We start from the raw sequence: 14,010 nt of genomic DNA on the forward strand, positions 1-14,010 counted from the left end.
GATGGAGTTGCGAATAGTAAAGGAGGGCTGTCCGAGAATATATCAGAATATAGATCAATTGGAGGCATGGGCAGGAAAAAGGCAGATGGAATTTCATCTAGACAGATGTGAGGCGATGCATTTTGATAAGTCACGTACTGCTGAAAATTATTTTGGATATGCGGAGCGATCTGGGTGTGCACATCCACAGATCACTGAAGGTGGCAGTGCAGGTAGATAAGGTAGCAAAGTAAAGGCCTATGACATGCTTGCCTTCATTGGAATGGACAAGAATATAAGGACTGAAAGGTATGCCGCAGCATTATGAACTTCAATTAGGCCACACTTGAAATATTCATACGGTTCTGTTCATCATACTACCAGAAGGAAGTCAGCGAAGTGGGGAAAAGGTTTACAATGATGTTGCCTGGTTAAATACAAGCTTAACTGTAAAGAAAGGTTGGATGCACTAGGATTGTTTTCAATGGAACGCAGGAGGTTGAGGGGCGACCTGGTAGACTTTTTAATATTGCAAATGGCATGGATAGAGTGGAAAGTATGAGGACTTCTGCCAGGGTGGAGGCGTCAATTAGTAGGGGACACAGGTTCAACGTGCGAGGGGTGAGGGTTTAAGAGAGCTGTGCGAGGCAAGTGTTTCACACAAAGGGTGATGTGTGCCTGGAATATGTTGCTTCCTGAGGAGATGGTGGAAGCAGACAGTAGCAGAATTCAAAAAACACCTGGATGAATACATGAATAGGAAGGGAATAGAGGAACACAGATCCTGGAAGTGAAGGCAGTTTTAGTATGAAAGTGCATAATGTGGCATCGCAGGCTTGGCATTGTATTGTACTTTGTTCCTTGGAAACAGTCCCCAATGCCACTTTATCTTTCCTTAGATATGGGGTCCAAAACTGTTCAAATATTCCAGCTACAGTCTAACACGTAACTCTGAAACTTTCTAAAATAATCTGTGTTAATACAATCAACTTGTTTTGGAAAAAGTTCTGACGTTTTTTCAAATAACATTGAAGCTGACCCAGCAACTCAAAATAAAACGTCTTTCTTGGCATTGCTGAATAAATTGGAGTGACTTTCTCAGAAACAAAAGCCCTTCATAATTGTTATTTATTTCACTCGTCTATTTCACTCATGGTAAATGTATTAGAAGATATTGGGATCTCAGAATTTTCCCTCTTTCGTACAACATTCTCTAGGAAAACACTATCCACTTTTACCAACACTGATTTACTTAGCGAATTAAAAAAAAACAAAATAAACGCGGATACCATTAGTCAGAAAACAAACATAGAAACTGATGGGAAAGCTCAGCAGTTTCTGAGGAACGGTCACTTGACCGTTAAGTGTGGTTAACTGTGGTTTATCTCCACAGTTGTTGCCGTACCATAGCTTTTCCAGCAATTTCAGGTCTTGTTTTCACTTTATTGAGTCATACAGCATTGAAACGGACCCTTCAGTCCAACTAGTCCATGCCAAACATAATCCTAAGCTAAACACGTACCACATGCCTGCTCCTGGTTCATATCTTTCCACACGTTTCCGATTCCTGTTTGTAAACATTGTTACTGTATCCACATTCTCCACGTCCTCAGGAAGTTCATTCCACACGCAAACCACCCTTTGTGTAGAAAAGACTACTTCTCACTTTTCTTTAAAATTCCTTTTCCTTTTTCATCTCCAGCAACTTCACTTCAGATATCCCACCCTATTACAGCGATTTATATCAGTTCTGTCGACGCAGTTTCATTCTCTCCACTGACTTTTTTGACAGCTACATAGAGTGGAGATTGCAGTCAGATCACTCATGATCTTATCACAAGGTGACAGTCTCAGTTCTGAGTAAACTCATTGCTTCATCTGAGAACAGAAGGCGTGCAACGCCACATAGCTGCATCCAGAACTCTTGGATGTTGCGGAGTCGGTGAGCACCTTGCCACTGAGCACAGCATCACTGCCGAACAAATGGAGAAGGAAGGAATAAAAGATCAAGGATTGCGTAATTACACAATAGAGATGGAAGCTATTCATTCCATTGTGTCTGTGGCTGCTCTTTGGAACAGTCGTGTATTCTTTTCACAGCCATAGCTATTGCCACATTCTATAGCTGTTGAAATTTTATTTCTTTCGATATGTATTGAATCAAAACCAGCTTACATTGGAAATTCTAGATTAATAATAAGTTTCAAAGTATAAAAGAAGCTGCGTTTCTCTTTTTTTGTCAATTCTCCCGATCTTGTTGCATAGATTACTGAAGTGCAAACAAGGGACAACAATTTGGCACGATGGATTCTATCAACCAAGTATTTTAGCGCTCCAGCAGCTGAATGAAGTTTCAGTTAACCATAATATAACATGAGGACAATACTACTATCTTGTCTAAACTTCACATGATTTATTTGGCTAATCATCTCGCCTTTCTTCAAATCAGTAAATCCCAGTCTCACAAACGCTCCGATATCAGGGCTGAGCTCCATGTCCAGGTACACATTCCTTTCCTTCACTCTTAATTTTTTCCAGAATTCTGAATCCTTTTTTTTTGGCAGTTGCCCAGCTCCAGTCTGCATACTGCGAATCAAATCAATGATACCGATCCGAGGTTTTGGGCTTCCAGTGCATCTTACCATTATCAAAATAGAGACGATTGTTCTATATCTAGCTAGCAGGATTCGACACAGCTTTAAATTGAAAGATGATAGATACAGGACAGATGTCAGAGTTAGTTTCTTCACTCAGAGAGTAGCAGGGGACGTAAAACGCACCCCCTGCAACACTTGTAGATTCGCCACCTTTTAGGACATTTAAATAATCATTGGATGGGCATATGGACAAAAATTGGATCGGGTTGGTTCGATGAACTTCAGATTGGTTCCACAGGTCGGCGCAACATTGAGAGCCGAAGGGCCTGTACTAATCTGTCACGTTTTACGTTCTGTGTCACTGATGTATGAAATTAGTCTCTATCCTAATTATGAGAGAAGGATTACCCATAGAAATACAATCAGATCAAGGGTCAGACTTCACATCAAAATTATTCAAGGAAGTTATGGACATGTTATGATTGAAACAATTCAAATCTATTCTGTAACATTCAGCATTGCAGGAAGTGCTAGAAAGGGGGCCTCAAATATTAAAGGACTTGTTGAGGGTTGATAGTCAAGACTATCCAGCCGATTGGGATAAGATAATTCCATTTGCCTTTTTGTCATCAGAGATGCACCAAATGCATCGAGCAAATTCAATCCATTTTAATTAGATTTTGGCAACGAAGGGAAAGGACCGTTAAAATCGATGAAAAAAGAAATTGATACGTCAGAAGTAAAAGACGACTTATTTGGATTATGTGTCAAATTTTAGGGAACGATTAAATAGAGCTAAGGAGTTGACTAGACGGGTTTTAATAGCATAACAATATAAACTGAAACAGGAAGCAGAAAAGAAATCATTACTTCGCAATTTTTCTGTGGGGGCGAAGGTATTATTGTTACTTCCAGTGGTAGGTGTACCTTTAAAGGCAAGATTTTGTGGACCTTATCAACTCGAAAGGACATTGAGCGATGTGAACTGCTTCATAAGGACTCCCGACAGAAAGAAATCTCACAGAGTGTGTCATGCGACCATACTCAAAAGGTATTTTGGTAAGGAAGGTAAGCAACAGGAGAATATGTTTCCGATTACAACAAAGAGGGAAGAGCCAAGTTCAGAGGATTCTGAATTGGACATTCCTCAAATTAAATTGGACAATGAGGAAACTTTCAAAAATTGGGAAAACTTATTGACTTAACTTTCCAGAGGAAAATCGACTTTTCCTGAAAGAATTACTGCTATCACATGGGTGGGCGGGGGACGGGTACGTCGAATTAAGCTTAGAAGTACTAACCTAATTGTGCATAATGTGGATATCGAAGGTGCTGTTCTGATGACGAAACATCCTCACAGGCATAACCCTCAAAGTTGGCACAGCTTGAAAAAGAGACTGAATATATGCTCCAAGACATATTTGAAGTGAGTTACAGTGACTGGAACTCACACTTAATAATAGTGCCAAAACCAAATAGCACTCAATGGTTATGTGTGGACGATAACAAAGTCAATGCAGTTATAAAGACTGATGCATACCCGATTCCGTGATTGGAAGATTAAGTTATGAAGTTGGAAGAAGCAACTTATTTTTCTTAGTTGGCCTTGATCAGAGATACTTACAGGTCCTTTTGTCAGAAAAGGCAGACACATTTTCTGCTTTTATTTCACCAAATGGAGTTGAAAGTCAAACCACTATGAATGAAAGATGCGCCAGCCACATTTCCGAGACTCACCAATTGCTGGGTTACCCAACTGCGTCGCATATATCGATGGCCTGGTGACTTTTTGTCATCGTTATAGACGACACACAAGTGACATTTACAACTTTTTATCAGACATATTCAATCGGCTTTGGAAGGCATAAAAGTGAATGTGTTAAAGCCCAAGTAACCTTCCAGGCCTACGTTATTGAACACGGCAAATGGTTCAAAACGATGCAAAACAAGGGTAATTGGGGAATTGCCCATACCATTGACAAAAAGCGAAATACTGCGGTTTCTGGGATTGTGCGAATGCCATCGAAAATTTATACCATATTTTGGCAATGTGATTGCTCCACTCACTGAATTGCTAAACAAAAGCATGACATTTCAGTGGGCAACAGGGTGTCAGAAGGCATTTCACAGCCTGAAACCTGTGTTCACCACTGCCCCTGTCTTAGCCACACCTAAGTCTGCAAAACCACTTAAGGTGATTATCAAAGCAAGTGATGTGGGTATTGGTGCTACGCTCTTGAAACAATTTGGCGAGAAGACAGAAATACATATCTGGTACTTCTCCAGGCAGTTAAAAATTCATCAGCAGAAATATTCGACGGTTGAAAAGGAGTATGTGAGTTTGGTGTCGACATTACGACATTTCAGTGTTTATGTTACCAGCAATGCATCTAAGACAATCATATACACTGATCATAACCTATTGGTTAATGTGGAGACGTTTAGGGACAACACAAACAGACCTTTCAGATCAAACTTGTTGTTACAACCATTCAATCTCAAAATTGTGTATCTGATAGAACAAGAAAGTGTGTTTGCCGACATATTGTCAAGACTCGAAAGAGAAACGCAGGCATTCGGTGGCAGGAGTAAAACAGACTAAAACGTGCATGTTTGCACGTTTATAGTAAATATAATGGTATATGTGTCTACTAGAATACTAACAAATATTGAAGTGTTTGAAAAATTAAGCCATCTTGGGATATTGTCGTTTCATTTTTTTTAAAGGGGGCGGTGTGACGAAGCTGCTACTTTCACACAGTTGTGCAGTCAGTGGTTTTATTTTCAGAGGTCGTAAATCAGAGTCACCGAAAAATCTGGGATGTTGGATTTTAGGGCCAATCTGTTAACAGATCCTGCCTCAGGCCGAGGCTTTGAAGTTTACTGTCTATCATTTTCTCTCTCTCTCTGACTTTCACCTGAAAGAATTTGAATTTGATTTTAACTTTTGAGGGAAGGGGTATTTATGGGGATTGTTGCAAATAGATGAAACAGCATCATTTAGTTGGAATGACGTGTTGGGTTTTCGGAGAGGTCAAGTTATTCATTATTCTGTTTTATGTTGTTTGTGCTTCATTCAGTAATTTTGAAAATAAATTCTGTTTTGTTTGAAACTAAGTGGTTTGACGAACTGAAATCCACCCTCTCCACCACCCGCCGCACCCCCCCCCCCCCCCTCCCCGGAATATCTGCTTTATCCCTCTTTAAAACACAAGCAAATTTAGGGTCAGGGCGACCTTCTTGAATTGTTTTGAGCAGTCTAGCCTGGTCCAGAACACTTCCCATTCCTGACTCTCCGTTTGCGAGATTCCGACTGCTCAGTGTCTGGTTTGTCTGAGGAGCACTTCTGACAGGTAACTATGGAGGTTTACTTTCCACATTGCTTTTGAATTTGCATTTCAAGTCAGTACCAGTCTGAAAACATGAATTCTTCCCTTGAATTATGTCATTAAAAGGTTAAATATAAGGAAAGCAAATTTTCTAGTGACTAAGAAACTAAGAAATGATTAATCAACTGGGAAAAAGCAGAAGTAAAAGGAGAAAGAAAGTTTAGATGCAGGATCGCAGCTCAATGTCGATGTGATACAGACACAACATCATGATTTATGGAGGTGGATGAAACAAAGGAATTCCAACGACCCTATCCCAAACTCAAATACAATCATTCACCTTGTTTAAAGACATGAAGCAGAGAGTTAATCTCTTTGTTTAGCGAAGTGTAAGTAAGGTGCATGCTGTTATTTAATTGTTACTCTCGAGACAATCACGAGAATAAATGAGAGTCCACTTGAATGTGTCACAGAACCAACATCCACAACAACAACCAATTGCTATCGTTTCTGAACGAAGATGCACGCGCCAGTCATCGCCCCCTTCTTTCGCATTTGCTATTCAATTCTCGCAGTTATTGGAGCCCCTGGTAAGACACTGACGCTCGATAAAATCGTTTCCAAATAGTTCATTTGCAAAAAAATATTCTTTTCACTTTCAGGATCCTGCAGACCTTTCAAAATATTGAAGGTTTTGATTTTAAGTGACTTCAACCGGATTCCTGTGCATACATTGCATTATGGATCCTATAGTCCCAAGGCAAATAATTGTGCATTACTTGCAATTTCATTTTAATACAAAGCAGGCTGTTCTTGTTTCTTGTATGTTGTGTATTTTTTGGAAAATGGTCCATTAGACGCCGAATTGTGAGGAACAACTATGCCTGAATATTAAATTTAAATTATTGTGACATATAGTATCCATTCCAATTCAGCAGAATGCAATCGAGCGTTTTTGTTAATTGTAGGATGAATATTTTGTAATAGTGTCGGTGAAATGCTCTTCTGCATGGATCGCATTGCAGTATTTGAAGATGATTTATTTTGTGGTAGTAATTTTTGAGATGTTTTGTATTTAAATAAACATTTAGTGATCATATTAATCTACAGTGTGTGCTGTGGAAGGGTTTGTTAAAGTATAGAATTCCCAATGGATGGCACCAGTGGTTTCAGGAATGCATCAAATTTAATCCAAAGAGGTCAGTGGAGATGCAATATTTTTAATTCATTGGTATTTTGATTCTCTGCAGCAAAGTTTCGAGTATTTTGGTAATTGTATTTTTATATAATTATACGGAAAAGCGTTGTCAACAATTACGAGAAAGCGCAGTGGCATTTCGCCTCAAAATACCACACTATATGTAGCATTCACCAGAACAACTTCAGCAAACTGATTTAGACTCGAGAAATGTGAGATATTGCCAAAAGTTTTGATCAATGGAACATCTGAGAGAAGGATGCAGAAGCAGAGCAGCTGAGGTGACAATTCCAGATAGTGTTACAAGTGGCTTTATGAGATAAATCTTTAAGTGACACAGTTAGTAGTATCAATTTTAGGATACACGGGAACAGATTAAAGTTAACTGAGATTTCAGATCATTTTGTATGATTTTTTGAAACCGATGTGTTGAGTCATCAGATATTCAGAACCGTCGTAGGTTGATATTATAAAGAAGGAGACATCACTCGTAAAGAGGTTCATCTTTATGAATTGAAGTTTGACCGGGGTTTGGTATGAATAATTCATGGAAATAACATTACTTCATTTGTTCATGATTTGTACAAATCATACCTGGTATTTATTTAGTGACCAGAGTGTGATGTTTATTCCCAGGATTGATTATATTGATAGATGTTTGATGCTACACTGCATGTCCAATATTTGTCAACAGTTTCAGAAAAGGCAGAGTCTCGAAGTGGCAGGTTGATGTTTGAATAATGCACAAAGCAGCAGATCGTGTTTGGGATGCATTCAGTTATATCTTTCTCCTTTAATCTCTCACAGCCAACTTGCTGGCAATCATAGTCCTATATCGAGGACGGTGCGGTCTCTCCCGGCGCATCTCCTACTACCTGATGGCGATCGCAGTGACTGATTTCCTTGTCATCATCTTTGCAGTCATCCTTAACCGAATCAGCCGCTTCTACTTCCGGGAAAGTGTCTTGTCTACCACTCCTGCATGCACTGTCAGCATCGTTTTAGTCTTTGCCATCTGGGATTGTTCGGTCTGGCTGACAGTTGCCTTTACCTTCGACCGTTTCGTGGCGATCTGTTGCCAGAAATTGAAGACCAGGTATTGTACAGAGAAAATACCTTCATTGGTCATCGGGATAGTTTGTGCATTGTGCTGCGTCAAGAACATCCCATTCTACTTTATCTATGAACCCATATACATCTTAGATGGGATATCCTGGTTTTGCAACATCAAAGCCAATTACTACATCCAGCCAGCTTGGCAGGTTTACAGTTGGTTCTTCCAGATGTATACTCCTTTTCTCCCGTTTTTTGCCATTCTGCTGCTCAATGCCCTGACCATAAGACAGATCGTAGTGGCCAACAGAGCCCGCAGGAGGATCCGGGGCACAGAGAGTCAGCATGACTCAGAGATGGATAACCGCAAGAGGTCAATTATTCTGCTGTTCGCTATCTCTTTCAGTTTTCTCCTCCTGTGGGCCCCTCTTGTTGGACATTTCATCTACACGAAGCTTACAGACGAGGGTTACTATGGTGGCCTTGATTTCAGTGACCCGCGGTATATCTTCCAAGAGGCCACCAACACACTTCAGTTACTAAGTTCCTGCAACAACGTCTTCATTTACACAATATCTCAGAATATGTTTCGAGAGGATTTGAAGAATGTTCTGATCTACCCCTTTGCCACCCTCATTAATTTATTTAAATAGTATGGGGAAAGAAACATCTCTTCATGTTGTTTCTTTTCCATCAGAGTCGCGCAGAGTACAATGCTTAATCTTCATTTAATACAGAAAATTATGGAAAACCAAGACAAATACCAAAGTGGCAGAACGTCCATTCTCCACCTCTGACAATTAATTGCAATCGATCCTGAGCAAATGTAGAACAATTGAAAATTCGTCCTTTCTTGAGGAGAGGCGAACTGGGAACTCATGATCTTTGTCCCATCCCCAGCCCCAACCTAACTGCTTGCAGTCTGCAATGTTCTTGTTCAAGGGGCATTTGTTAATTTATTTATGACTCTCCCTATTTCAGTTCTTCCTACCCATTCCCATCCATCCATTATTTACTCACTCCTTTCCTTCCAGCCTTGCTGCATCACTCTGTGCTCCACTGCCATTCTTTATTTTTCAGACCAATCGTTTCTATCCATCCCAGTTTCTGCTTCATGATAAAACTGCAATGTATCATTATCCACAAGAAAACCCAGCACCCAGTCCAAATGTTTGAAGCGCCTCCCCAAGAATGATGATTTCAATTGATCGTTGACGCTGTATGTTTTACACTCCATGCTCCTACTGATAAACCTCCGATTCTTTAACAGTGTATCAACATTGCCAAGTTCTTACCTAGTTCCTGCATCAGATATCTGTTTTATTTCTCTAGCTCTCTCTCTCTGTTCTTTTATTCAGTTACAAAGTGGGATATTCATGCTAATAATTGCTGGAGAAAGTCCGCAGTTCTGGAGGCATATGTGAAGAGAAAGCTGAGTTAACATTTCGAATGCAGTGACACTTAATCAGATTTTTTTTGCTTGCACTCTTTGTTATGCCTGCTTATACGTTTTGATTTATTTTTCAGGAAGACAGAAAGTATGTTTTCAGATAGAAGTTAGCTATTCAATTCATTGATGCATTTGACCGTTACTCATTGCCATTCCATACTTTTCCAAGAGTGAACATTCCTAATGGTGCCGATGCGCAGCTGCCGATAGTCCATTCAGTTATGGTTTTTCTTTTATTGATACTGTCAAACTCGTTTCTAAGTCATGAGAAAATTTGCTTTCCTTATATTTAACCTTTTTAATGAAATAATTCAAGGGAAGAATTCATGTTTTCAGTCTGGAGCTTGCTTAAAATACAAATTCAAAGGCAATGTGGAATGTAAACCTCCATAGTAACTTGTCAGAAGTGCTCCTCAGACAAACCAGACACTGAGTAGCCGCAATCTCGCGAAAGGAGAGTCAGGAATGGGAAGTGTTATAGACCAGGCTAGACTGCTCAAAACAATTCAAGAAGGTAGCCCTGACCCTCACTTTGGTCGTGTTTTAAAGAGGGCTAAAGAGGATATTCCGGGGGGGAGTGGGGTGGAGCGTTCAATAACGTAGGCCAGGAAGGTCACTTGGGCTTTAACAAATTCACTTTTATGCCTTCCAAAGCCGATTGAAGAAGTCTGATAAAAGAATTAAATATCGCTTTTGTGTCGTGTATAACTATGACGAAAAGTCACCAGGCCATCGATGTATGTGATGCCGTTGGGTAACACAGCAATTGGTTAGTCTCTGAAATGTGGCTGCCGAATCTTTCAATCAAAGTGACAGGACTTTAAACTCCATTTGGTGCAATGAAAGCCGAAAATGTGTTTGCTTTTTCTGACAAAAGGACCCTTCAATATCTCCGAGCAAGGCCAACTGAGAAAAATAAGTTGCTTCTCCCACCTTCATAACATAATCTTCCAATCACGGAATCGGGTATGCATCCGTCTTAACAACTGCTTTGATTTTGTGATTGTCCACACATAAGCGTTGAGTGCTATTTGGTTCTGGCACTATTATTAAGTGTGAGTTGTAGTCACTGTAACTCACTTCAAATATGTCTTGGAGCATATATTCAATCTCCTTTTCAAGCTGTGCCAACTTTGAGGGTTATGCTTGTGAGAATGTTTCGTCATCAGAACAGCATCTTCTATATTTGCATCATGCAAAATGAGGTTAGTACTTCCAAGCTTAATAGCAGTTGCCCCGCCCGCCGCCCATGTGATAGCAGTAATTCTTTCAGGAAAAGTCGATTTTCCTCTGGAAAGTTAAGTCAATAATTTTTCCCAATTTTCGACAGAATCCTCTGAACTTGGCTCTTCCCTCTGTGTTGTAATCGGAAACATATTCTCCTGTTGCCTACCTTCCTTGTCAAAATACCTTTTGAGTATGATCGCATGACACATTGTGTGAGATTTCTTTCTGTCGGGAGCCCTTATCAAGTAGTTCACCTCGCTCAATGTCCTTTCGAGTTGATAAGGTCCACAAAATCTTGCCTTTAAAGTTTCACCTACCACTGGGAATAACAATAATACTTTAGCTCCCACCGAAAAATTGCGAAGTATTGATTTTTTTCTGCTTCCTGTTTCAGTATATATTGTTATGTCATTAAAACCCGTCTAGTCAACACCTTAGCTCTATTTAATCGTTCCCTAAAATTTGACTCATAATCCAGAAAAGTCGCCTTTTACTTCTTACGTATACATTTCTTTTTTCATCGATTTTAATGGTCCTCTCACTCCGTTGCCAAAATCTAATTAACATGGATTAAATTTGGTCGATTCATTTGGTGTATCGCTGATCACAAAAACGCAAATGGAATTATCTTATCCCAATCAGCTGTATTGTCTTGACTCTAAACCCTCAACATGGCCTTTAATATCTGATGGCCGCTTTCTGGCACTCCCTGTAATGCTGAATGTTACAGAGTAGATTTGAATTGTTTTCATCCTCAGATGTCCATAACTTCCTTGAATAATTTTGATGTGAAGTCTGACCCTTGATCTGATTGTATATTTGTGGGTAGTCCTTATCTCATGGAAAATTTGAGCAATATCACTACAAACCTTTTACCTACTATCTTGTGTAATTCAACAACCTCTGGAAATCTAACCGTTTCGTGGCACTCCTCTCTTTCTCTTTGATTATCTCCCTCTTCTCTCTCTCTTTCCGTATCTTTCTCTTCTGCTTTCAATCCTAATTCCTTCTCCTTCGCCTCTAATTAAAGTTGCTTCATTTTGAATTGATTTTTAACGATCTCTCAAGACACTGAAATCGTTTCCAGCAAACATCCATGCAGAGCTCTTGCTGTAGGTTACTCTTATTTCCTCACAGAAGGAGGCACCTCCAACTCCACCTTATCTGCTAATTACAGCGGCTTGGACTTAATCACCTTTTGTAAAATACCCGAAGCCAGAAAACTCTTAGTAACTGAAAAAGCCATTTCCATGCCAAGCACCATTTAAACGAACCAAAATCAACACCAAGAACAAAAGACGCAAGTACCTAACACTCACTTCCTTTGAATCCAACAACTCTCATCCCAATGTGGAACTAGAACAAATCCTGGACGAGCCCTCAATCAATTATGGACCAGGCCAGACCCCTCCAAATATTTTAAGAAGGTATCCACAACCACAACTTTACTAGTTTGTTTAAGAAGGTGTAAAGAGGAAGTTCCAGGAGATAATCAGCTGGTAAAACTCTGAGTGTTTTAGAAAAGAAAGAATTCATTTACAACATTACTGAATGAAATACGACCACAAAAAAACAAATAACTTAACCTTTCCGAAAACCCAAAAGATCAACAAAACCAAATGATGCTGTTTCAAATAATTGCAAAAATTCCCAAAAACATCCCTTGGGCCGAAAGTGAAAATCAAACACAACGTCTTCCAGAATAGAGGTTAGAGACAATATACCAGCCTAGACATGCTTCTGTAGATCCAGCAGCTTTTTTTCTGGAATGCTCAATGGAGACTCAGTGCCCCAGACAGAAAAAGGTATCGAAGCAGAAGCAGATGAAAATTAAGTTATAAGATTCAGCTACTCATTATCGAAGTCATTTGCACAGTATGATCTGTTCTATTACCGTGAGTATCCACAAATCCCCTCAGTATCTTCTCAGAGCCAGAAAGGGCTCCCAGCCTTGAATATTTCAGTGGGAATCTCAGACCAGCGCGAGGGACTTCCAAATGTTCATGAAAATATTGAGGTGACAGAAAGCGCCTTGTATTACTTGGCTTTGGTCATAACAGCGTATTGTGAACACTCAGGTTTCATATACAAACTAAACATCTGTCAAAATCAAGTATGAGTTTGAGGAAATGCAATCCCACCGCTCCTCGCCGTCCCAGTCACCTCTTCCATCCGCTGCACTCCTGCACTTCCCAATAATCTCCTCCACTTCTCAGTCACCTCCTCTCCACCCACAGCACTCTTCCTCCTCTTAGTCACCTCCTTCCATACCCTGCACTCCTCCCCCTCCCAGTCACCTCCTCTCCATCCCCAACAATGCTCCCCATCCCAGTGACCTCCTAACCATCACCTGCACTCCTCCTCTACACTCCTCCTACCCCTTGGAATCCTCCCCCACCCATTCATCCCCTCCCCATTCAAGTCACCTCCTCCCCCGCCCAGTCAAGTCCTCACCAACCCCTGCACTCCAGTCTCCCAGTCCCATTTTCCATCCCCTCCACTCCAATCCCTACCCTACCGGTCTCTTCCTCCCCTTCCCAGTCAACTCTCGAACCCCTTTACTCCTCCCTCTTCCAGTTACCTCCTGTATGCCTTGCATTCTTGCATTCCCCCGTCACCTCCCCTCGCCCATTCACCTCATCTCCCTCCCCTTCACCTCCTCCATCCCCTGCAGTACACTCCTCCTAGTCACCACCAACACCCCTCATTCATCTCCACCATCCCCTACATTCCTACCCCACCCAGTCACCTCTTCCTTCCTTGCATTCCTCACACTCCCAGTCACCACTTCTCCCTCCGAGTCACATCCTTCCTCTCCCAGTCACCTCCTCCATCGCCTGTAATCCTACCCCTCCCAGTCACCTCTTCGTTCCAGGCACTCCATCCACTCCCAGTCACCTCTTCTCCCTCGTAGTCTCGTCCTTCTCCTCACAGTCTCCTCCTTCTCCTCGCAGTCACCTCCTCCATTCCCTGCAATCCTAGACTTTTCCCAGTCGCATTTCCCTTCCCTGCAATCCATCCCATCCCAGTCATCTTCGAACCCACCCAGCCCCCTCCTCCACTTCCAGTCACATCCTTTCTATCCCTTGCACTTGCCCCATCGCCTCCTTATTCTCCCAGTCACTTCCTCTTTATTTCCCACATGCCCTTCCTGCACCTCACCATTCCCTGCACACC

General features: G+C 41.0%; 1 protein-coding gene across 1 annotated transcript; it reads left to right on the forward strand.

Moving 5' to 3' along the window:
* Positions 1 to 6,425: 6,425 nt before the first annotated feature.
* On the forward strand, positions 6,426 to 8,809 carry LOC140459968 (probable G-protein coupled receptor 139). The gene is made up of 2 exons (XM_072554392.1): positions 6,426 to 6,495; positions 7,911 to 8,809. The coding sequence occupies exons 1-2, from the start codon at positions 6,426 to 6,428 to the stop codon at positions 8,807 to 8,809; spliced, it is 969 nt and encodes a 322-aa protein (XP_072410493.1).
* The last annotated feature ends 5,201 nt before the right edge of the window (positions 8,810 to 14,010 follow it).

The sequence above is a fragment of the Chiloscyllium punctatum genome, chromosome 36 (genome assembly GCF_047496795.1).
Source record: "Chiloscyllium punctatum isolate Juve2018m chromosome 36, sChiPun1.3, whole genome shotgun sequence".
Taxonomy (NCBI): Eukaryota; Metazoa; Chordata; class Chondrichthyes; order Orectolobiformes; family Hemiscylliidae; genus Chiloscyllium; species Chiloscyllium punctatum.